The 27212-nt window shown below is 39.4% G+C and overlaps 1 protein-coding gene across 4 annotated transcripts in view; it reads right to left on the reverse strand.

The window, feature by feature from the left end:
- The window catches only part of Cdin1 (CDAN1 interacting nuclease 1), a 236807-nt gene that overhangs the window by 154835 nt on the left and 54760 nt on the right, over positions 1–27212 (reverse strand). For all 4 annotated transcript variants that reach the window (XM_050133926.1, XM_050133933.1, XM_050133913.1 and 1 more), the window contains exons 2-5: positions 24700–24745; positions 23751–23815; positions 16079–16139; positions 12227–12299 (exon numbers count right to left, since the gene is read on the reverse strand). In XM_050133926.1, the coding sequence (XP_049989883.1) occupies positions 12227–12299; positions 16079–16139; positions 23751–23815; positions 24700–24745 (245 nt within the window). The remainder of the gene's footprint in view (positions 1–12226; positions 12300–16078; positions 16140–23750; positions 23816–24699; positions 24746–27212) is intronic.

A 27212-nucleotide genomic window follows, 5' to 3' on the forward strand; every position in this document is an offset into this window, starting at 1 on the left:
TACATTTTCAAATCAAAATTGTTTTAGGTGATTCTTCTCCCATATGCTCAGCTGCCCCCCTTGCATGCTACCCCACCAGAATCCTTTCCACCCTGTCTCATGCGCCTTTACCCCTTCATCTTCCTCACTACCTCTTTGTGTCCTCTCCTGGGTCTTCCTTTACATAGTTTTTGCCCATATTTACACTCATTTATAGACAGACAGACAGACACACACACAATAAACGAGGATCTGCATGAGAGAGAACATGCATTGTTTCTCTTAGTATGAATCACTTTGCTTAATTTTTGTTGTTTTATATTTATTTCACTTTCCTTAATTAATACTTTCCAACTCCATCTTTTCCTGAAAATTTCATCATCTCATGTTTTAACAACTGAATAAAATTCCATTTTGTATGTGTTCCATACTTTCATTATCCACTCATCTATAGACGGTATCTAGGCTGGTCCCATTCCAATGCTATTGTGAACAGAGCAGCAATAAGTACAGATGTCCATGTATCTCTGTGATAGGCTCCAGATTTCTTTGGATAAATGGCCAGAATTGGCATATATAGATGGATCATGTGGCAGCTACATCTTTGTTTTTTTGTTTTTGTTTTTGTTTTTGTTTTTGTTTTTTTTTTTCAGAAACCTCCACGCTGGTTTCCATTAGTGGTCGCACTACTTTACGCTCCCACCAGCAGCGCATGCGAGCTCCTCTTTCCCCACATCCCTGCCAGCATTTGTTGTCAGTTTCCTTGATGATAGCCATCAGAACGTCTAATGAGACAGGAAATGCTGAAAACACTATCAACCCCTTTGCCACCCAGCTGTCAGGACCATCTTCTCCAGTTCTTTCATCTTTCATACTTCTAGAGATACAATCATCTGCCTTCTAAGCCAAAATGCAGGTGAGCAGTCCCAAAGAACATGGTCGGTGTTCTGATGACTTAAAGAACATCCAACTGATGAAAGATATCGTAGACAGTACGGTACTCTTTCCTCATCCCCAGAGCAGGCTCTCCTTGGAATGGTGACAACCTGGTGCTTCATATGTCAAACTAAGACTATTACCTAAAATTTCCATTTTCACATTTCACAAATAATTTAGGGACTTTTCATTTCTGCTTGCTTCAGGTATGATCTACTGACAGGTAAAAACAGAGGGTGGCTGTGTACTATTAAGGGGCAAGGATAAACTTCCAAATCACAATCATTGTGTTTCCAACTGGCACACTGCTGACAGACTTGAGCCAAAGGCTACACTGATGCACACTTACACACAAAATATCATTTAAGTATTCTTAAACATACTATCTAGTTTTTTAAACCAAATATCAATCAACAGTCTGAAAACTGAACAGAAACATTTATGAGCGAAGTGCAGAAAACCAAGAGTGAGATGAAAATATTAAAAACTAAACTTTTGATAGAAGTGCCATAGGGCACTGTCACGATTCTTCCCTGCCCATTCCCTGCAGGGCCTCTCTCACGCAGGAAAGCGTCCACTGAGTATATGGCATGCTTAGTAACTTATGGAGGAGTGTGGAGTGAAACAAAGGAAAGAATCCAAATTAAATCCAGTTTTGAAAATTAACTCAGCTGGGTGTGGTGGTACTGTACCCAGCACTTGGGAGGTAGTTGCAAGCCAGACTGGTCTACAAAGTGAGTTCTGGGATAGTCAGAGTTGTTACACAGAGAAACCCTGTCTCAAAAAAACAAAAAACAAAAAGAAAAAAAGAAGAAAAAAAAAGAGAGAAACAACTCGCCTTTATTTTACTTTCTCCACTCTAAGTATTGCCCGAATAATTAAAGCTAGTTAGTAGATATATAGAAACAGTGAAGAAAAAAAACTATAAACCCAAAGGTATCTGTAGACTCATTAAAAGTTAGGTCATGCTGAGCAAAATGACGTCTGACACTCATGGTAGAGGGGTGCTGACATGTGTACTTATGGAGAAGCATGTTCGTGGAGATGGGGTTGGAACTTGACACTACTGTCAGACAGCTTCACTACTGAAATGAATGACAGACAAGAGCACTGTTTGCTCAGATTATGAGTTAAAAGGGTTGAAAGAAGGATTGGGAAATTGATAAATAAAATCCACTCAGCAGATTATAGCATAACCTATAAAATATATGCATATTTCTCTGTATTAAATTATTAAATAAATAATAGAAGAAAACTTCTTTTGTTTCCTTCCCTTCACCTTCTTTTGCTCTCTTCCTATGATCTTTCTCCCTTCCCTTCCTCCCTTCTTCCTTTCTTCCTTCCTTCCTTCCTTCCTTCCTTCCTTCCCTCCCTCCCTTCCCTCCTTTCCTTCCCTCCCTCCCTCCTTCCCTCCCTTCCTCCCTCCCTTCTTCTTTCCTTCCTGACAGGCTCTTGTAGTACCATGGAAACCACTATGCAGTTGAGACTGGCCTGGAATTACTCATCTTCCCACCTCCACTTTCCCAGTTGAGGGAGTAGAGGCCTACACAACCACAACAGGCTAAGAGAAAACTCCCATACAGAGAAAAAAATATCAGTATCTGCCAAGCACCTTACTAGAAAATGGATAAAATCAAGCTCAAGCTGTCTAACACTGGCAGGCAGATGCTATGTGATTTTAAAGAAGAGCAAACTAGGGCTCCCAGACGTGTTCCTGAGGATAATGACACAGTATCAAATTGGGACTCCAGTGCAAGTGGAAATACACACAAATTATAAAGAATGAGACTTATGTAAGAAGGAGAAAAAGTTATAATACACTACACACAGCAAGAATGTGGGCACCAAATGGGTGGGTTTGTACACTGTATTCCTGTCAGCAATGGAAAAACGGTGGCTTTGAAATTATGAGACCTGAGTTACTTCATTTATTCAAAACCACAGCTGATCATATCTGCACTCAGGTAAGTGAGCAAGGTGGAGGAAGAATGTAAACTTGGTGACTCACATCCATCTCCTCACTCTTGCAACTTTTAACTATGCCAGGAACAGTCACCCTAAGCTTTGTTTTATTGTTTATAAGTCAACAATATTAACATCTGCCTTCACTATATGCAAAAACTACTGAATGGGTCTGATAATACCCAAATCTCCCATTAACCATCAAGTTCTAGTCAATTGTTTTATGTGTTACACCCCCCCCAAATTCATTAGCAGCTCCCCAGTCTTAACACACCATGAAATGATAGGTATGTCATTAGCAAAACCATTACTCCCAATATCAATAAATATTTATGGATATAGGACCAAGTCAAGAGCTGATGTGGAATGCTGTAATATGTTTTATTATCATTGGCTATTAAAGCTGCTTTGGCCTGTGGCAGGGCAGAATACAGCAAGGTGGGAAAACAAAACTGAATGCTGGGAGAAAGAAATCAGAGACAGAGAGGCGCCATGTAGCCGTCAAAGGAGACAGACACCTGGAACCTTGCCAGTAAAGCATAAGCTTCGTGATAACACAGAGAATAATAGAAATGGGTTAATTTAAGATGTAAGAGCTGGCTAGAAATACACTTAAGCTATTGGCCAAACAGTACTGCAATTAATATAGCTTCTGTGTGCTTATTTCGGGCCTGGGAGGCTGGGAAACAAACATGCAGCCTCCACCTGCGAATAGCCACGACAACGAATTCTCACCAAAAGGTGGTTCTGCTTTCGTTATACGAAATGTCCCAAGTCACAAAACAAAAATGAGAACCTAAGTTTAGAATACTCAGTTAAAAAGGCAAAACATTAATAATCTGTGTCCAACAGTCAGCTTGCAGGAGTCTCGAATGAGTCTGCTAAACTGCCCTGAAATACAAAAGTCCATTTGTATAGACAGGCAGAACAGAAAGAGCAAGTGGGAAGCAAGCAGACTTGAGCAACCCAAGTTCAAACTGCTATTCTTCTTGTATCCAATGACAGCAAAGACAAACCTTGGCCCAAAGGCGAAGACAGGCCCTGAAAAAAGCAGTAACCACAGAAGAAATCATCTAGTCTCTACTCAACATCCTGTAATTTGCATTCATGCAAAGCAAAGTAGTACATTTTGCATAGATCCTGTATAGAGCTAATGAATAAATACTAGTCATAGTTCCCAAATAATGTTGTTTTATTAAGTTTTCCAAGCAAAATATTTACTCAAATAAGAGTTACAAGATGAAACAGAAACAAAACCATAAAATTATCTCATTCTTAAACTATATTAGCATTCTCTTGTGAATTAAGAGAAAGTGGAATTCCTAAATTCTCAAACTGTGACGTAATATTGGTTTTATTGATTCTCTGAACAATCTGTGAGAGTACCAAATCATTATTTTGACAGTTTTATCATAAGGTAATAGACTTCCTTTTAGATAATTGCAGCTACCATGTTCAATTTCAACCTTCCATAGGATTTCCCCCTAGATATAGCTATACTGTCGGTCCCAGATCACATTACTTTCTTTTTATAGCTATACACACACGGCATTTTAGGTGTTACACCTAATTACGACAGCACAATAACAATTTAAAAGCTCATCGTTAAGAAGTAAAGGTTAAGCACTTATATGTTAAGACTCCTTTTTATAAAGACATATAGTGCTAGGTGACATAGGTAAATGAATCACACGGCTCTGTCGGCGTAGTTTCTACAGAAGGACTTCCTTTTTGGGTATAATGGGAAATCTGATGAGTTTGCATCTAGGCGACAGATAACATTAGCTAACTAGACTATCAACTTACAAGCTTTCTGGCTCATTAAAACTATTTAACCATGAAGTCTCACAACATCAAATTGTGTAACAAAATACTTCCCCCCAGGATGGAGGCAGTTTGGCACAGCTGTTAGAGGGTGTGCGCCGACACTCTATCATCAGCTCTTACTGTGTGACCGTGGCAGCTCTTCCGTGCTCAGGGTCCTGGTTACCATGCCTCTAAGAGGACATAAGACTTCTACTTTCCTCGTGAAGCTGTTTGGACAATTTAGACAGCCAAGTCAGAGAAGCACTTGGCAAGTTACACCTGCCCTACAACTATCAGATCCCTCACCTGTTCATTTGATTTAGGGGGTCAGTAAATACCAAACGAAGATATGAAGAAGCATCAAAACAGAAAGGTGACTTCAACCCAGAGTTGAAGTTGCAGAAACATAACAAGAGCCAAGACATGAGCTTCCCATGGGGCAGGGGACAAGCTTGGAAAGAGGATATAATAAAGTCAATGATTTTTCTCATTCTAACTCTGTCATAGAGCTTTTTGTTTTGGTGGTAAGTAGGTGCATAAAATATAGCTGATATTGAAAGTGTAAAACCTAAAAGCAGCAATGCTATCAATGGCACAATCTGGCACCCAAAGTCACCCTTCGCTCAAATAAATGGAAGGCATCTATACCAAGTGACTGTTTCTATGGAGCAAACCAAATAGCATGGCCCCACAGTAAATACCCAAAGTTCCCAAAATGTCACAAAACAATGTTCTATATCAACCTCAAAGTAAGAAATATTAACCAATGAAAGCTGTTTTATTATGTGTAATTTTATATAAATGTGGATCATTTTTCAAAAATCAACAAAATTCCCGTTACTGTAAAATTTTCAAATCTCTTTCCTTAAGCACAAAACAAAGCCCACATTAAATCAAGACACTGCTATAAAACAAGCACATGTAATACATGAATGTATTTGGATGACTTTTTACTTCTTGATCCTCCTTAGGACCAAAACAATAATGGCTGGGGGATTATCTCTGTCTAGACCATGTACCACTGAATCATGGGTCTTAGACTTCTCACATCTCCTCAGGCTGAGGATCATTCCTGCTGGCACCTTAGTCCTTCACCAAGGACCCTCTGACCAGCATCTTCTACCAACTTCACAACTTTTTACACAGTGAGCTATGGGAAAAACAAAAGCGGGGAGTGGGACAGAGACAGTAACTAACTCGCGTTTTCTAAAGTTACCAGGGTCATAGGGCACTCACTGAGATAGCAACATTGATATTCACGATGAGCCATTTTATGGCTTCAAGCTCTTTGTACCCAGATCGTGGACACAAGAGGCTCTCTGAATCCCACTGCCTACACTGTCCACAGCACACAGTTGGGACCTACCTTGCAAGTTTGTGCTTCTTGAAAGATAACAACACCTTTCAGTGTGAGGGTTTCAGTTAATACCTTCCATGCAATAGCGAGCTTGTATTTTTCTTTTCAAACCAGTAAAGACACACCATTTTCTCTTTGTCAAGCTGTAAATATATGTAAGTTAGTGATGAACCATAGATAATGACCTTTGTTAACCAAACTGGAAAAATCTAAAACAACTTCAAATTAGGACTCCTGGAATTCCCCTGAACTGTCGGACAGAATGGAACTTTTGAGAAGTAGAATATGTGACATTATGTAGTTACATACATGTTCTTGGAATTAAGCCCTTATTTAATCCCTCTGGCAGCTGAAAAAAATCACATGAGTGCACTACACAGGAAGACATTTTCAACCTGATAAATGTGTAACCGGTACAGAGGTTTGCAGACTTGGAAGCATCCCCTAAGAAGAGCTACCGCAACAAGCTCCGTGCACTGTCTCCACTGCTTCCTTCTGCAACGTGTACAACTGCTTGCTCATTCCACTACCACTTAGGACGAAGAACTTAGCGTATCATGCAAATGGAAGGTCAGTCATTAATGATCCTATAATTAATCACTTGGATGATTAAAATCAATTGGAGGTTCACAAGTAGAGTGAACAGTAGCCCTCATACAGAAAGATCTTGGAAAGGCTACTCCATCTACGAATGAGCCATAACTTCACATCTTTCTCGGAGCCTTAATGTCTAACCTTATGCAGCCAACCTCTAAGCTAGCCTCTGAAACTCCAGTAGGCTTAAAGATCTGGTTTTGCCTATCCCTGTTCAAAACAACTCTTGGCTCTTAACCTCACGTTCACTCTGAGACCTTTTACTTGCTCACATGTCTTCTCCTGTCCAATAGGCTTTACACGCCTGTCAGTTGCACCGTAAATCTTGTCGCAGCCCTGACATTAGTGAAGGGTAACAGGACAGCTCATGAACTGGTCTTCCCACAACACCTGAAATTCCTCCACACTTCAGCTTGGTTTTTAAGTGCTGTGTCAGGACTAATCCCAAATTATGTCACAAGACATTTATGGCCTAATTCCAAGTATATTTTTAAATAAGTAACAGCTGATTTAGTAATGTCTATATTGCTCTACTTCAATTATATTCGATACACTTTACTTTTTACTAATTTTTATTTTATTTTACACATTTATTGTACCAAATACTGTGTCTCCTTTTTAGATATGTATACAATATACTTTAATCAGATCCCTATATTTACTTCCATAGTACCCAACCCCACCCTCTCTAGTGCACTTCTTCCCAAATAGGCTGCTTTTTGGCAGTGGTCTTATATAACCACAACTGAATCTTTTCAATTTAAATTGCTAACATGATTACAACAAACTGAAGGGAACAATTTCTCAGTAGATGAGAAACTCTTCTATTTTATTTTCTTTGCTCATGTAGCTCTCTTTCAGCAACCATCCTCAATCCATGCAGTCTCCCTAAATCTACAAACCTTTGTTTGAGTCTTTCAGCATGCTTCACCCTCTAAAGGCAAGAACGCAACCATACTTATTCTTGCTTTACACATTCCACTTAATTATGAGTTTCTTTGATGAGCTGTATTCCTCTTCATCAACATAGTACCTAACATAACGCTCAGAACAACAAACAACTCCTGGTCACTGTGGGATAAAGGACATGAGTTTGAAACCAGCAAACCTGAAAACTGTTTCAGGACCAGCAGTACTAGATCACTCAAAATCTACCAGATCCAGATGCCTATGGGTGCCTTCCTACCCTTCATCCATCACAGCAGCCCTTCCTGGCAGCCTAGCACAGTAACTAAAACTTGGATATTGAAAGTCATTCAAAAAGTAAGATGAATATGGACAACATAATTCTTCTTTTCCGGGGGAGAGGGAGTGGTGCTGGAAGTTACTAAAAACACGTATTGTGTAGAAGTTGTGTCCACTACAGACACTGCATCTGCCATGCAAACTGCATACGGGGACACTGCTGGGAAGAAAGGCAAAGGGAGGCCGCATGAGCTCATTAGGACACAGGCAAGGTCACCAGTTTAGAACGAGAACTGAGACAGCCCTCTACCCCGTGGTGCTTCGGAAATTTTAATCACCTTGCAATTGTGCTCAGAAACAGTCAATATGCTTAACTTAAACAAAGCCAACGTCCCTATTAATAATAAAGCTAACTTTATAACTTCATCAGTAATTGAATTTCAGAAGGAACTGAACATTTTAATCTTCACTTTGTAGAGGGATTTCCAACGATGTAACCATGTAAAAGAAGTGTGTACCTAGGACATAGATATACCAACATTTATTGCTGCACTATCCATATAAGATACAGAATTGTCTGAGATGCCCATAAACAAAGTATTAAAGAAAGAAATGGAATATTACTGAGTCATAAAAAAACAGTATATACTAATGTTTAGAGCAAAATACATAGAATTGGTGGACATTACACTAGCAATAGTCAGAAACAGAAAGATAAATAAGGTGTTCTCTTGCATACTTGGATACTAAAAAAAAGGTTTACCCAAAGGTGGAATGTAATTTCTTGAGGCAGAAAAGTGTACAAATAATATAGGTTATATAACGAAAGGGTACCCAAACACATACTAGAGTGTGTTCTACATCAAAGAGATCACAATTATACATTTTACAATTAACTAGAAGAGAAGGTCATGAACACAATGTATGACAAGGAGTTGGAAACATCACACCTTCCTTGACAGAAGAATTCTATACAGTACTAATCTGAACCCCGTCCCTCTCACCCACCCATTTAACATATAACAGGACATAGACCTGTGCTAAAATTGGGGGACAGTGTAAGTGGTAAGACAGAGAGCATAAAATCTCAATTATTCATGCAGAAGTTGAGATGAGCAGGCAGAACCTCAGGTATAAATTATAACATGGGGACTTCCTAGCAAGACATACACCTTTAATTGCTACGTTCAGGAGGCTAAGGTAGGAAGGCTGTGAGTTCAAGGCCAGCCTGGGCTATACGGTCAGTTCAGGGCCAGAGTGGGTCAAAGCGAGACTGGAAAAAGCCTCAGCTTTCCTTAGCAATTTAATCTGCAACAGAGTACATGTTCCAGTCTTCCCCTTCCTGATATATATANATATATAAATGCTACAAGAGAATAAAAACTTGCCTTGACACTTGTAAGACTTGTTTAAAACAGACTTACTCTGTCAGCTCCTGCTTTGCGCAGGTCTACAATGTGACGGGAGACCTGTGATCTATGCTGACGTCATTTCCCCAGCGGTTATTTTATCTGCTACTTTATTCACTGTCGTGCAATAGAAAGCAGCTGTTGGGAGACCAGCCATGCTGCTACGACCAAGCCCATGACAACCACTCTAGGTACAATTTCTTGCAGACTCAGTTTTCCAACCTGTACAATGGCCTCAGGTGCCCCACCAACCCGATTAGGTTATTCTAACTAGCTGTCTAGAACAGGGGCACTAACAAGATATGTACAAAACTGTTAGCTAGCTGTAGGGCCACTTATGCTTCTTTCTAAGTCCTGGACATTGTGTGCTGCTGAAGTCATGTGCTACCAGCTCTACCTTTGCACAGAAGGAAAACCAAGTTAAAACTGGCATTGCTCTAGCAAAACTAACAGCACATACACACACTTGCCCCTCCCCATGGAATAGCATTATTTTTTTTTTGCCTGATTTCTAATTTTAAAAGGAAAAAGAAACTTAAACATATAAGCCGAGACTGACTGAGACTTGCAGCTCATTAAAGCTGAGGTGATTTCCCCTCTACAGAATTCTATTGATCTCCATAGTTCTCGCTAGACAAAAGTGTGATCAGGGAGGGGATGATGGATGCCTCTGCCAATAGCACTGAACAAACCTGTTAGCTAATTGCTACCAAAGACAATTATCCCCGCATTGTTTCATAATGGAAACACATTACAAAACTCTAATATACACACAGGGAAATTTGATGATTTGACTGCGAAGCCATGTGCATTGAATTTCATTGCCAAAGGCCAGCTAGGTCGCTGCTGTGATGGGGAAGAAAGTGTCAGAATATAAGCCACAGTATCTTACAGCCCTTTAAAGAACGGGAAAGGAGAAAGGAAGAAGAATGAAAGGGACAATGGAGAGAAGGGAGATCGCCTGGCACCAGGGAAAGTTGACTGAATTCTGCAGCCTGGCAGAAACTTTAGTTTTTCCTGCTCCTCTGTTTTGAAACGATCAAGCTTTTCAAAGGTATGCAGTATACTCAAAGGGCGATTATAAAAGGTATTTTTTGATCCAGAATGCTATCTGAGTAGCTTTTTTTTTGATTGGCAGTCAACCTACTGGCAAGAATCGATTTGAAAAAGGTGGCTTCACAATAGTCCACTGTGAAGACTAAAAATAATGTCTAATATCTGTCACAATTTTTACTTAAAGGGAGTGGGGGGATGTGATTCTATAACAACCCACAATAAAACAGCCATTACCCCAACCAATTATAAAAGAGAAAGCTCAAAGTAGCGCTATTTGCTTACGAATAATCATAGTGTAATTCAAGCATCTGACATTTGCATTGCTTCCTTTCCAAGAAGCCACAGTCTTGAAATCCTGCTCCTTGAAATGTTTCTAAATGTGCTTGTGTCCTGCTCCAGTGTATTCATGCAAGACATTTAATCCTAGCACTGGAACTACAGGGATTCTGATATACAGGATACATCAAATCATATTCAGTACTATTAAACTGTACTGTATAAAACGGTACAAAATAAAAAGAAAAATGCACCAAGGATGTACCACCATTATAAAGATAAATTAATGGCTACAAAATTTATGATCAACCTATTAACTTCATAATTCACAAGTCAATGAATTCTGTGTTATTGTGTTTGATACTGCTCTGTAAGGGCCAGCTACCTGCTTTAGACTATGCTGACTACTATTTTGACAAGACCTGGATAGCAGTAGGTCCAAAGCAATCAGAAGGTTGACTTTGACAAATGGTGGTGCTGCGGCGAAGTTGAAAATAACACACATCCACTTTAATCTCTTTCTTGATTAAATCGAAACCATACCATTCTGACATCATGTGATTTGCTCATGAAGCATCACTGCAGGTTACTTTAGAGGCTACATCTATTGAAATGATATTGAATTTTTAGGGGAAGTACTTAATTCATTCAAATGAAACCTTCACAAGGTAACTGGGCCACCAGTCACTGATAATTGCAGATTCAAAGAAAATCAAAGGGAAGAAAATTTCCCGACAAAAGATAGAAAAAATAAAAAAATCCAACGTGTGCTCATGGAATGATATTGTAGCAGGCATTTTCTTCTGCCTTCAAAGAGGGACGGTTATGCCATGAAGCATATTCCAAAGCTTTTTACCTATCCTACCACAGCCAGGCTCCAAAGGTAAACATTACACTAGGTAATAAAAATGCAGAAGATGAAATTGTCTTTTTTACATGAGACTAGGCAAATATTTATGGGGCAGTTGACAAACTCCTGCCTAGTAAAAGAGCCAGCACTGAGAGCAATTATCCTGATATTCATGACTCACTTTGAATATCACATTGAATATTACTCATAAATCTTTTACGAGCACATCCCCAGAGCTCACTTAACAGCCGGTTTTAATCATGCAGTTGACACAGAGAAAATAACAAAATGTATTTTTTCAGTGGCAAATTAATTTAGGCTTGAATCTCCTCCCGTAGCTCTATTCTTTCCCTTTCCTTTTTTTTTCTTTTTTCTTTTCTTATACGAAGATCACTGGAATTCATTTTTGTACTTGAGAGTAGCATTTCTCCAGTCTTGCCGAATTAAAATAAAAAGGATGAATGTTTCTTTTACAGTCAGCTCCTGACAGTGGTTTTTTTAAATGATGTATCTTGTTCTCTATATGAAAGATGAATCAATTTTTGAGTTTGATACACATTGTCTATTTAGCTGAATGAGGAGGTGAATGCAGAATTTAGACAAAGGAGAGAGCATTATTCTGAGTAGTATTTAAGTTGTGGGTGGTCTTTTATATTGCATTCAATTGCCATTAACTGTTGATGATAGCTGTTTTGGAATCTGGCTCTCATTAAGTGACTTGAGATGCTGTGTAAATTATTTTTAAATTGGGATAAGGGAGTAAAAGAGAAATGTTGGGGGGGGGGGAATGAAGAGGCAGCAAAAGAAGTAACTCACGTGGAGTCTGTTCATGCCCTTGAAGAAATCTCTCCAGGATAATCCGAGCCATTAATGAGGGTGCATAGTCCACCTTCAGAAAACAGAAGTAGAAAATTAAAACTGCCAAACTGTGCCAGCAGTTGATATTCCAATATTTTGTCAACACTGAAGATTAAGTCAATTTTAATCAACTGTAACAAGCGTCATTCATTAAAATCTTTCCCACCCTTGGTGGCTTCCATTGTAGTAGACTATAGAAAAATCTGTGCTGTTGAAAAGGATAGATGGGTCATTCATAGAATACAACATCAGAACTAACAATGATGGGAAAACTTGGAAAAAATACTTACCCAAAATAGGCAAAAATGTTCTTATAGTCTCAATTTTTGTTGGTAGGTCAATATTACTTTCTACTCTAAAACTCCCTTCCTTTTCTTTTCTTTCTCTTTTTTTTTTCTTTTTCTTTTTTTAGTTTTTCAAGACAGGGTTTCTCTGTAGCTTTGGAGCCTGTCCTGGAACTAGCTCTTGTAGACCATGCTGGCCTCGAACTCACAGAGATCTGCCTGTCTCTGCCTCCCCAGTGCTGGGATTAAAGTCATGCGTCTCTGTTGTCCAGCAAAGCCCCTTTTCTATCCAACCTCCTACACTTACATTATTTTGTGTTCAAATTTGAGTTTTCAAATTTCAAAAAACACTTTATTTAGTCACTTTTCAAGAGCTAAATCAAATGTCCAAGCCATTAAAAATAGGGATTTTTGACTGATTTCATTTTATCTTTAGAGGGAGCTGAGATTTGCTATAAGTTCTTTACACACAAAATATGTTACATGATAAAAGAAAAAACTATTTTGTGGAGATATTAAGAATAAAATAAAACAATACTAATATCTGTAACATAAATTAATGTCCTGAGTTTGGCTCAAAATACTGCTGATCAATCTAAAAAGTTCAGAGCCCAGAAACTGAACCTGTTTTTAAACAGAGAATCAAATGGAAAACAAAGAACATTCAGAAAAAGTCATTTTAGTGATGATAATAATAATAATAACAAATCACCTACTCATTTTTGTATTTTCTTTTTCAGATTATTCATTACCCATTGATTAATTTCACCAGGATATATGTGTGTGTGTATATATATACATATATATTAAAAAGCAATGATGCCTCCCTAATAAAATACTTTTCATCCTGAGTGTAAAATGGAAAATATTGCTCATATATTATCACCAGAAATTTTTCTTGACAGGCATCCAAGTCCCATGTCCATACCAAAGTTTTATCTTGATTAAGTAACTAGATAAAGAATGTAGCTTCATTTGTATGAACAGGTTTTTTTTTTTCAAATATGTGTGTACTTAGACGCCCTTAAATTCCCTGAGTAGAAAGAAATGCTTTCCACAGAGCTGCTTATTCGGAGTAACCCACATCAGGGCTGACACATGAAAAATGGTGAAATTACCGAAGGTGGTCCAGCCTGAATAAGGACTACCTTATTAGTTCAGGTACCTGCATCTCTCTAATTTTCATATTAATCATGTGTCCATCTTGCTCTGAAATAGGGCCATCATGCTTCATGTCAGAATTTAGCATGTAAGTAAAATTCATAGTGCTTCAAATATAACTTGAAAATATTTGTGTGGAGAGAACAGAATGAAGGATCATACAATCACTAACAGAAGATCTCCTAAAATATGCATTTTCAAGCCTGATCAGGAAAAATGGTATTAAGACATTTATGAAACCAATGGTGGCTACCTAGATCTCTTATCCCCCCAGTCAACAATAATATGGTGCTTGTGCCTAGGAGGAGAGCTGCTGCAAACTATAATATAGGAGTTACATATTTCTCATCAATTTTTACAGTTTCCACCGATTAAATATATATTGACTCATAAAATATTACCATCACATCAACTGCCACCAGATAGAAGCGTATGTCCTTTAAGTATTAACTAGCATATAAACACGGGAGGCTCGATGTTTAAAAGCCATAATCTGGTACCCACCATTTCCAAATTACTCTAATGCATTAGTAATCTCATGGAAAGTGTTTGCTCTGCACTAACTGGGCACCGAAAGAAAGGGGTGGGGTGGTAATCTCTAAATAACTATTTCTTTGGGGGAAGCTAAATATTGCTACATATTCACGGTAAGTAGTAGATTTATTGATGTAGGGAAATAGATAGTGATGGGTTAGCTTTTCCCATACATTCCCAATAACATGGAATCTGAGATCAGTCCCATAAACTAAGTTCAATAGAACAATCCATTAAAAATTCAAATGAGCAGCTGGAGGAGAGTTGGCTTAGTGATTAAGAACACTGACTACTCTTCCATAAGACCTGGGTTCGATTCCCAGGACCCAGGTGGTGGCTCATAACCATGTCTAACCCCGGTTCCAGGGAATCTGACACCCTCCTCTGGCCTCCACAGGTATTAAACACAAACAAGGTACACAAATATACAAGCAGGCAAAACACCCATATACATAAAAATCACAATAATCTTTCTTTAAAAAATCAATTTCAAATGAATATAAAGTGCTCCTTTAAAGAACTTCCACCATCAATGTGATTACGTATGAAAGCAAGCTCCATATCTGCATACACTTTTCCCCAGGTGCACCTACAATGCTATCCACTCCCTCGTCTCTTCCACAGAGGATAATCACTAAAATTCTACTTAGCACTCAGGTAGTACGTAAAGTCACTAAGAGCATCAGCTTAGAAAAACAACAGCAAAATAACAAGCGCCCTGCTCTAGAAATAAGAAAATAAGACACAAGACAAATCGTTCTATGTGCTAGCCATCCTATCTATCAGTTTGTGAAGATGCTTTCCAGACTATTAAAACCGTCTAGTAACTGATGGGTAATTGCTCTTCTGCTGACTGCAGCAGTGTGCAGCAGACATGAGCTGCAAGAGAAGCCATCCTTCCTTCCTAATGCAGCATGCAGAACTTGCTGCTCCTGCAACGCCTAATGTTCATGGCACAGAGTCATCTTTAATGCAAACACACATTTTCTGCCTTGCCTCTCTGTTTCCCATTATAACACAACACAGAAACAGTGTGCATTGCATGCCGTCCCTGTGAGGTTTGCATAAGCCATTCCAACTCAGACTCAATACTGTATTGCTCTCATTACAGTGGATAAATATTTTAGAGTTTAGGAATTAAATATTTTATTTTTTGGTAGGCTCTCTGCAACTATTGTGAACTTTCTGCAGTTTCTCCACTCGTAGGAAATCTTCAGGGTTTCCTTTTGAAAATGCTAGGCTGTTAGCTGTTTCCCCACACAGGAGCAGATCAGAGCTAACAAATAAGCTCCATCAATCACGTTATACTTGGTGTTAATAAGAATATTATGTTTTTTTATGGGAAGGCGCTTTACCACAGGCTTGTGTCCTTTATTATAATAAAAGTTTACAAACAGAAAAATGAATCAAGTAAATGATACATTGCTAAATATAAAATTTCTCACTTTGGTTTTATAATACTTAGCATAGGTTTTATTGGCACACATCTCTTTACTTGACACAGGTATTTCTCATGCTAAATGAAGGCACCAATCCTAAGAGCATGTTCAGAGCTGTTTGGCTGAAATTTTCCACAAAACAAGAAGCAAAGAAGCTGTTTGTACATTTGCCTTAAAAGAAGTAGACTAATTATGTCGACTGATTTATTAATTCACGAAGTTCTTTGTCCAATTATTAAAAGTACAAAGAGATCAGGGAGCAATTTAAATGTCTAGCACACCTCAAAATCTTTCCCTTTTTTTAAAGTTAATTACAATTCTGAGTAACACTACTCTCGATAGGCCCCTTAGGTTTAGCTCGGGTTTAAATAAAATCATAACAATAACATTACCTCATTGGCCAGCTCGAGGAGCACAGGGGCTGCTCCGTTTTTCCCCACACCATCCAGGTACCTAGACAGACAAAGGCAAGTGGTCATGCAGTGACAAGGAGAGGCCAGCACAGACTTGTTCGTGTCCCCTGTGTATACACGTTTCTCCTGGGCAAATGCCATGCTCAAGTCCTGTTGAAGCGTGCTCCCATCACAGAAAAGCAGTGAAGGGAAAGACGGCACATCAGCTTCCCTCAAACCAGCCAGCTACTGAAGGTGAGGCAGAAGGCACAACCACACCAGTCTCCACTACTTCATAAACTTTGAGAAGTAAGGGAACAGAGATTTCTAGACTCTCATCCACAGCACTCTGTGCCACACACAACATCTAATAGGAAGGAGGAAAGCTAGTTTTCACAGCTTAAACAAAGCATGCAGGCATGCCGGCACCCATGCCACTGAGACCTCACACCTCTGACATCATCTCATCTGCCCTAGATTCCTGTAATCACCTCCAGCCTTCACCAAACTGCACTTCACCAAGCCAATAAGCACTAAAGCCCAGGTTCTCCTAGACGTGGAACATGGGATAGTTTGTTTTAACCAGACTTTGAATGTGGTATCTGCCTCCTCTAGGAGCTCTGAACACACATGTTCGATCCCAACACTACAGGGTAACCACTTATCAGGTACTGTGAGGTTCTAGATAATATGGATCTTTTTGCTCTTGTTCTACTAGTGGTTGGACCTAACAATTTACACATGGTAGGCATGGAGTCTACCACGGAGCTCTTTCCCTACTCCTTTTTTTGCTGTTTTGAATTTGTAACATGGTTTTGCTGAGTTGGCAGGCTGAGCTTGAACTCACTATGTGGCCCAGGCTGGCCTGTGATTCTCCTGCCTTGGCCTGGGATTACAGGCCTGAGCCAGGATGTATGGCCATAATGCCATAATCCAGTTCCTGTCCACTCTACTAGGCCAGCCTCATCTCCAGCACTGTCTGCTACACTTAGCCTTCACCTGTGTTAACTTGACATGGCTCCAGTACCATGGTCTCCAGTCCATCATCCATGAGTTAACGCCCCTTCATGTGTTAATGGGAAGCAACTTGAACATCTCTCTATCAGAGAACACAGAATAGCGTACTGCCAAGCTACAGAAGTCCACCTATCTACAAGATATGTTCCAACATATTCAGTGAATGCCCGAATTGATACAGAACTCTGAACTCACATATATGATGTCCTGTGTGTGTGTGCGTGCTCAACAAAAAGACTAGCTTATTAATTCAGAGTAAGAGATTTATAACTGAACAACATTCTATAATAAAATTTATGTAAATGTGGTTCTGTTTCTCTCTTACTAAACTTCATTCAACTTTCTTGTGATAACTGTGTGAGATAACACAAGGCCTACATGGTAAGAGGAAGTGAGATGACCGATAGGCACTGCAACCCAACTGTAGGCTACTACTGTTCTGACAATAGATCAGCAGGGGATCATGGAGCCGAGGACCACAGATTACTTGAGCCATTGATAGCAAAACACTGGAACGAGAAGCACTAGTTCACTTGTCTGTCTCAAACTCATCTCCCAGTGTAATGCTGACAGGCTCATTAGGGAACTAGATTTCATTCAGTTTATGATATCTACCTCAATTCTTGTCTTATAAAAGATGGTTATACAGTATATATGCATATATACCTTTTCTCTACTAATAATCAAATAACTTTTAAATCCACATTAGACAACCTATCCAATAAGGATATTTTCTCAAAAATGTCTTATTTGATTGGCTATATTAAAGTTCTTTGTTGATAGTTTAAAAGAAATAAAGTCAATAAATGAGTTCTGCCATATAACTGCCAACAGCAAATACTGTATTATATATTAACAAAAGCAAGACAGAGTTAACACCAATTATAATAATTCAAACCAATGTACTTCCCACATACAGTGGCCCTTCTTAACTATAACTGTATTAGGTAGGAAACAAATGAGGAAATAGGGGCTTCAGAAGCATAGGTGGGAGAAAAGTAAGTGTGGGTTTAAAAACAGGTCCAGAAGCAAAGAGGGGGAGGGATAAATACAGCTCCCTAAAAGACAAATACAGAACCAAAAACTGAGCAACTGTAGCTTAAAAAGAAGAGCCCATGGGAAATAGGTATGACAAGAACTTCAGCCTATACTTCCAGTGCGCTGACAAGTATGCTCAAAGAATAAAATAATTGACCTGGTGTATGGCCATGTCCCACCAAATACATGTGAGAAATGGTTCAGGGGCAAATTACTTACACTAGAGAACTCTTGTTCTGAGTCAAAATTGCATAGTTTCCTATAAGAGGTGCATCCATCACTCTACTGATAACACACAATGGAAGCGTCTAACAAGTTTAAACCAACAGGAGCTGGCCAAACAGCAACCCCAATATACACCATCTACATACATTCAATCAGCACAAATTCTTAGTGCTGTGAGTACAAGGGCTTCTTGCTAGCTCATAGGAGGAAATCAACCTCAAGGCACTGATATAATCTACCCAGGCCAGCACAGTGACGCACTTCTGAAGCGGCAGTGCTGGAGGAAGGTAGATCACAGAGTCAGAGGATTGCAACAACCCTTTGGTCAGCCAGTGGAGCTGAACCACTCAGCTCCAGAGCCACTCGGAGACTCTATCTCAATAAGAAAAAGTAAGTGAGTAAATAAATAGGTGAAGTTCTATCTGGAAAACACCTGGTGTCATCTTCTGGCCTGGACACTCGTGTACACGTTCTCCTCATTCTCCTCTCTCTCTCTCTCTCTCTCTCTCTCTCTCTCTCCTCACACACACACGAACATTTACATATATCCCACACATAAAAAGACCCTTAAAGAAGAACAATTTTATAATATCTGACTAGAAGGTCTGTGATCATGACATTGTGTACTTATTTTAAAAGCCAACGTCTGAGTTGGAGCTAGAGCACAGTAATAGAGCTCTTCCCCAGCATGCACAAGACCCTGGGCTTAACCCTCAGTCTAAAACACAAAACCCTGTAACTGTCACTATTTTCTCTCTGTTTAGAATGTTCTCTGCTTCCCAACAGACCATTACTGTTAGTCCTAAACGGGGTCTGTTTACCATTATTCCAGACACTCCATACAGATAATTGCCAGAGTTGGGCTAGACTCTGCAAACACACCTCTGTTGACACTTCTCCTACTGAAATTCGCACATTTGGAGACATAGCTATCTTCTGTTCCACACAACAGTTGAAGGCAGGTATTGTGTCTTTTACAAACATGCATGGGCAGCTACCAGCAGGACAGTGGTGTGCAGCAAATGGGGCTACTGGCCACTTAACCTCCTTCCTGCTATAACAAAACCAACCTGAGGAAAGACTTATTTTGGCTCCCGGCTTTGAGGCATGGCCCGGCTCAATTGCTCACGTCTGAGGTGAGGGATGAATCATGGCAGGAGGGCACGGCCATGTCAGTCAGACAGGCAGGAAGGGGCCAGGACAGTATACAGGCTCCAAAGACACATGCCCAGTAACCTACTGAATGGTGTGACCTGTACATTTGACAATTTTGGTCTCTAGTTATTCTGATGCGGAAATGCCCTCACATTCATTTAAAAGAGAAGTGTGTTTACTCTCTTCCCAGGCATTGGTCATCTGACTCTCAAGATTAGCATCAGAGTGGAAGCGATGTTCAGAGAGTTTTATCATGCACTGCCAATATCAGGTCTCAACAATTCTTTTCTTCATGTCAACAGCTTAGAAAATTAAATTGATCCAATTTTGTGTAGCTACTAAAGCTGTTTCCTGAGCCAGTGTGGTTAGAAGGGATGGGAGGAGATAGGACTGCCAAACTTGATACTGATGGAAACTTACAGATCTGACCATCTGTGATGGTCAATAATCATTGTCAGCTTAATTGGCTTTGGAATCACCCAGAGCTGAGTGTATGAGGGTGCTGACGGTATTTCCGGTGGGGAACAGAGGAGGGAAGGCCTAGCTGGGATAAGGATAACAGGAGGAAGGCATCTGAGTACCAGCATCTCCTGTTGTCTGTGAGGAGTTAGAGCCACACCTATTTGCTGAATGAACTCTGCCATGAAGAATACTTTCACAAGGGAGGGGGAGGGAAATGGGAGGCGGTGGCGGGGGGGGGGGAGGCAGAAATCTTTAATAAATAAATAAAAAAAAGAAAAGAAAAGAAAAGGAGTACTTTCACAAATCACGGGTCAGCATAAATCCTTCCTTCCTTAGGTTACACTTGTCAGGATCTTGGACCCAGCAACAAGAAAAGTAACTAAGAGCCCAACCATGTGTGAGCACAAAAGCCTGTGTGAGCATTTGGAAGAATCACGATAAATTCCACCAAAGATGTTCCTGTATAGGAGTAAAACAGCATAGTGCAAAAGACTAGAGAACTGTTTTCAAATGAACACACGCTGTCTGCAAAGATCCAACGGAAAAGATTTTGACACCAAGGCAAAAGCCCAGGAACACACTTTCTACTGCCATCCTATGTCTTGGTGAATCATGGTGCTCTCATGGTAACTACTGACTTTGAATGCACAACTGTCATAACCAAATGACAGCTAGAAGGTAGCTTTGGAGGTTCTCATACTGCTGCCAGGAACATAACCAAGACGCTTCTCGACAGTAATTTAGCAACATATAATCAATTTCTAAATGTTCACATTGTTTGTACCTGTAATTACATACACAGAAATCAACCAGTGCCGATGAGTCAAGCATGGAGGTGTTTACCACAGTATTATTTACAGTATCAGGACACTGGGGACATACTCAGTTTTCAGGAGAATAACCTGGGAAATTCAAGTCTTTCACATTGTAGAGTAAGGCAACTAATAAAAAAAAAAGGCTTTTTACAAAGTAAATATATATATATATATCACATACATTTTTCCATAATAAAATCCAGGAGGGGTAGCTGCACATATACTATGACCTCATCTATGTAAAAATGGGTTGTCAGAAGGCTGGGATGAAACTTTAACCAGTACTTATCTCTGAGTGGCACAATTATGGGCATTCATTCATTCCTTTCTGTGCCATCACAAATGTGCTTAATTTTCACAGCAGGTGGTATTACTTTCATAAAGGAAAAAAATTAAATAAGTTGTTATTAACATTTTCCCATTGCTTAAATATGTGTGGATAAAACATAAGTTGCCTTTATTCTAAGAAACCTAGAAAACAAAAAAAGAACCTCTTAAAGCCAGCGTACCTTGGCAAAATGTTTGCCCTGCATATTTACAGCGACAGGCTGGTGAGGCTGGTCTGCCTGAAAGGTAACAATATGGCTGGCTCCCACAGACAGACACAGGGGAGGACTGGCCATGGATCAAGACACTGGCAGGGGGATGGTATTTCCTCTGAGTCTCTATTACTGGTTTTATGTAAAATGTTTTAATGCCTTATCATAACTGAGACTCTAATATTTAAAAATACAAAAAAAATACATTTTTATATCCTCATGACCACCTACTCTACTGTTAATTACTCAGTAAATATACTTAACTATTTTTTTATTTTTAAAGTAAAACTATCCAATTAATAGGAAAAAAAATCACATATCAATAATTACTAACACATTAATTTTTCGTTGCTAGAACTGAACCTATCTATGTCTTTGTACAAGCTAAGCAAGTGCTCTACACCACTGCAAACCAAACCCTCATTTTTCTTTTTTAAGTTATTGTGAAACAGGGCCTCATAAAGTTACCGAGGCTGGCTGTGAACTTGAGATCCTCATGCCTCTGCATCCCCAAAGCTGCAATTACAAGAATGTGCCACTAGGCTTGTCTCGCACGCGCGCACACACAAACACACAGAGAGAGAGAGAGAGAGAGAGAGAGAGAGAGAGAGAGAGAGAGAGAGAGAGAGTTTTTATTTGAACTAGTTTGTAAAAGTAGATGGTTTTGAAGTTATTTAATTGAAAGTGCCTTTACAGTGAAGAGGAACGAGTGTGAGCTACCCTATCACTACTTGTCAAGCCCCTCACTTCCTCTCCCACCATACAGGGCTTTACATCTCAACATGGCCCTGATTTCATCTGACAGGCTAGGATTATAAAGTTTACAAACAAAAATATTTTTTCTTTTTCTACAGATGTGGTGATGCAAGTCATTAAGCATAGTCTGAGGCAGGTGAATTGCCAAGTCAGAGACCAGCCCGGGCTGTATAATAACCTCTTGTCTCAAAACAAACAATTATTTCTTGGCATGTAAAAAAAAATAACATTTAACTATTCATTTTTATTATTATCTCGGTGCCAAAGCATTTGGAGGTCTCATAGAACTACGGTAGGTCCTGAAGAACTTAAATGTAATTTCATTAAGGTAGCTATGACTTTCCTTGAACTGTACAAAGACTCGTTTAGAGAGGAATTCTAAACATAGTGTACAGGGGGATCATCTACACATTGTTCATATCTTTACCTACTCAAATCAAAGGGAATCTTTTATGAGCAGAGTGAATGACTTTTTAAAAGAAAATCCAATTTCAATAGCTTCTTGATTCTTTTTTAAATTTTATTATTCAAAACTTGCAAATAGATAAAAATACCACCCACCCAAATTAGCCAGACCCCAATTTTGTACAATTTGTTTGTACAATTCGATGACCTTGTAAGAGACCCCATCTCACCCTATCAGAACGGCTCTCTTCAACAAATCTGATAACAACTGCTGGAGAAATGTGGAGAGAAAAAAATCCTTACTTGTCTGTTGGTGGGGTACAAATTAATACAGTCATGTAGAAATCAGTTTGGAGAGTACTCAAAAATTTTAAAATAGAACTACCATATGCCCCAGCTCTTTCACTCCTGGGCCCAAACCCAGACTCCAGACTCTACCATAGAAATATTCGAACCCCATGTTTATTGACGCTTTATTCACCATCGCAAGCAAAATGAACCAACCCATTTGTCCACCAACAGTTGAAGGACAATGAAAACTTGATGCATATCATTACCATTTATTGTTATCTATTTAGACATCAAAATAATGATAACAAATGTCAGAATTAAGAAAATCTGAACTATCTTAAAAGTTCTGTTGATCTCAGAAAAATAAATAAACCTGAAATTTAAATATTCTCCGAATACTATTATGTTGGTTTAACACTCAACATTTTTATCAAAAACATAAAGCCCCCACTAAAAGATGACAGTTGTATAAAATGATGTTTCTTCATAAAGTGCTTCTATGATGAAGGTCTATCTTAAATACCTAAAATGGCTAACCCAACAGATAGGAGGCAAAATACTACATTGGATTTCAATTCCATTTTTTTTTTCAGCTTGCTGATCTGGATAAAAAATAAATGAAAACTGCTTTGGAAATTTGCACATATACATGTGGGTCATATGTACATGTGAACGTATACATCCATAAAAGATGTGGCTTAATTAAACTTTCAAGTAACCAAATAAGATTCAGTAATAACGGCTTCCTCTCATATAGGACATGTGCACAAACCTACACTGACATCGTCACCATATTATCCACACATGCCAAAGAAAGCACTTAAAAACTTACTGACAAATATGTTAAAAGTTTTAAATAACAGTCTTGAAACTACATAAAAAGTCAATTTAAATGACCTAATTTATTCATAATAATTACCACAATTAATAGGTACTGTGATACCCTCTAGTGGGGCAGGCAGGTCATACCTCTGGTAATAACTTTCAATCGCTTCTGGTGTGTGATGTTTGGCATGTGTCCTTTTAATATGTTTCTGAAAAAAAAACACAAAAAATTTTAATATTGTGTCACATATCAGGTTCAAGAACAGCAAACACATATTTCCTCACCCAGTGGCGAGCACACGGGGCAAATTGGTAAGTAATGGCTTGGGGACTGGAGTGGCAGCAGAATTTCCTTTGCAGCTACTACATCTATGCATTTTAATCTCCTGCTTGGCTGGGATGTCTTCAGACCGTACCACAGTACAGTATATATGTAAAAGCCACCAGGGTCATAGTAATTGAATCTAAATAAGTTTGCTTAGGGCTGCAGAGGGCAAAGGAAAACTTGTTCCCTCTTTCAACCTTTGTATTAATTTTCCCTCGATTCAATTCCACCTAAGTCCTCTGCACTCGGGTTTTACAATCCAATTGCCATATTTAACCAGGAAGAACATTGCTTAAAAACAACTTATTTGAAAACTACAAAAAGTAATTCCATAGAGACTTGCCACTTGACTGACACCTGTCATCTCATGATAAATGACTCCATTTTCTGCCTCTCTTGCCTTCTGCCACTCCAGCCGTGGTCATTTATCATCATCTCTGTCAGCAATGGGAAGCGGACTGACAGTGCAAGTCAGCAAACATTTAGCACATGGAGCCACGCAACACGGGGAAATTATTATTGTCAGAATAATAATGGTTTAGCATAATTTATTACAGGTCCACCAAATAAGCAAAGGCTAGATGTTATTAGACAGATGGATGGGTAGGCTTGGCAGGCCTCCACTGAGACGCAGGCGGTGCTTGATGTGGAAAGGAGAACATCCTCCAACCCAATCAGAGAGCTGGCAGTTCAATTACAAAGAAATAAAGGGACATTCATCATTCAATTAGGCACCTGTCAACCCTCACAAAGGAGAAAACTTCTAACCTGGTACTCCTGGGAGAAGATGCTCAGCAGAGTGGCCTGCGATTGACTGGAACAAATAAAAGAAGGACAAAGTTAATTACTGGAGTGCACAGCAAAGAAATAAAAGAGAAAGGACCTTCAAAGGTAGGCCCGCTGCCCTGTAATCCAACAGAACACGAAAACAAGTGTGGAGAAGTTGTTCCAGATGAGAACCTCACACAAAGGCTTCCTGCTGCGAGGTCAAGGAGAGAGGTAGAGTGGATGGGAGAAAAAAACGGTCCTGATGCAGGAAGCATACATAGCATTTGGATTCTTTGCAACCTCAAGATGGCTGCATCATATCTGTACTATAAAATGGGGCTTTATTATATGAAGGACCACAGGAATAAGATTTCTTGCCACAAACAAATGAACTACTCTAGGGAACAGTAGGAGCACATACTCCACTGAGTGACAGCATTCCCAGGTTTATCTTGCTGGCTGTCCCAGTTTCATGGGGAAACAATAAACAACGGTCTTTACTAGGGGTAGCACAGAGGCCAGGGGAACACTCTCATCTACTGGCAAGCCCTGAAAACAGAAGCCAAGGCAGCAGGAAGTGTCAGTCTGCAGAAGGCCTCACTCCCAAAGGCTACAGTTAACCAGGATGCCATGGTACCAAACACTTGGCAGTGAAGCAACCTGGGAAACATTCTCCAGAAATGGGGAGTTTGCTTCTACAGCTGTCCCCTTTAGGGATGGCACAGAATTTCTCTCAAAGCCATCAGCATTCACTGCTGCCTTCTAGCTGCCCTCAGTGGGCACATCCACCATTGATAATGACTATTTCTGATATAGTCTTCTAGTAAATGCAAACTGAAGAGACTGTACTTGAAATAATTTGACTTTCACAGTATGCCAACACTCTGTGGACATTATTTTCTTTTATTTATGAATGAAACCTTCCAAGTGTATCAGCAGTTCAGAGAGCTTGAAATAAAAATACCTCCACATTTGCCTGCTCACTGCCAGTGCCTGCAGCTTCTGGAAGCCATCATGGGGTTTGCTTCTGACCCTCCCCACCAGGACCAAATTATATGAGGAGGTTTAAAACAAACAACAACAATAAAAAATAAAAATACAAAAACATAAAAACCCTATAGGGCCAGCAAGATGGATTGGTGACTAACGGTACTGACAACCTGAGTTCAATCCCTGGGACTCATATGGGACAGAGAGTCCTGCAAGCTATCCTTTGATGTGACATGCATGCACCCATACAAGTACAAATATATCACATATTCAACACAAACACATATAAAAATAATTTTAATAATGCCATCCCAGCACTCAGTTGAAGCAAGAGAACTGTTTCAAGTTTGAGGTCTACACAGCAAGTAGGAGACCAGTGTGAGCTACAGGGTGAGAGGGGGCCAGGAAGAGAAGGAAAGGCAGAAAGAGAGAGACAAAAACAGATTGGGGACATCTCGTTAGTTGGAGGAGAGCTATAGATGTTCAACAAAGTGGACACTTACTTAAAGAACTACTTCAAGCCGGGCAGTGGTAGTACACACCTTTAATCCTGGCTCTAGGGAGGCAGAGACAGGCGGACTTCTGTGAGTTCGAGGCTAGCCTGGTCTACACAATGAATCCCAGGACAGCCATAACTGTTAAATAGAGAAACCCTATCTCAAATAATAGTAGTAGTAGTAGTAGTAGTAGTAGTAGTAGTAGTAGTAGTAATAATAATAATAATAATAATAAAGAACTACTTTATTATGTCAAAGAGTACTGAGAAATGACCTAGGACAATTATAAATTCATTAGTCAATTTTTTTTCAATTTCCTTTTGAAGTTGGAAGCCATCTTTTAAAAAAAAAAACTAATTGTATGTATGTATGTACGTATGTATGTATGTATGTATATTTGGTTTTCCTGAACTTAACATGTAAATCACATACCTTGGTAGGGCTATTGATAAAAGCTTCTGAAAAAGATGCCAAAGTGAAAGTTCAATCTGTATAAACTACTTTACAAAGTAAAATGCTTTAGATCTATATACGATTAAGAGACCTCTCCTCATAGCACAGTAGATTGATGCTATGAAGCATTTCACAGTACACAAAACGTACACTTCTAGATTTAAAAAAATATGATAAAAACATTGGTTGGAAAGACAAAAGATGTCAAGTGTGGTGCCACATGCTTTTAATCCAAGCACTTGAAAGGCAGAAGCAGGCAGACCTCGGAGTTCAAGGCCAGAAGAAGAGCGATAGTTCATGGAATATACTGCGAAAGGGCAGGAGTGGGACAGTGGCTAGAACAGCTCCTGGAGCAAAAGGCAATGAGCTGTGGAGCCTCTTCTGCAAGTATTTTCACAGTGAGAACAAGTTTCTCCACATGCAGTTTCCTGCATGTAATTCACACCATGGAAAGAGTAAAGCCCAGGCTGTCTCATGTCCAGTTCTGGGCGGCCAACCCCCACAACCTCTCCTACCCTCCAACCTCTCCTACCACACTAATATCCTTACTGCAAGGATGAAGAACTGCAGGAA

Source organism: Alexandromys fortis, unplaced genomic scaffold, assembly GCF_014885135.2.
Source record: "Alexandromys fortis isolate MF-2015 unplaced genomic scaffold, M_Fortis_MF-2015_v1.1 scaffold_6, whole genome shotgun sequence".
Taxonomy (NCBI): domain Eukaryota; kingdom Metazoa; phylum Chordata; class Mammalia; order Rodentia; family Cricetidae; genus Alexandromys; species Alexandromys fortis.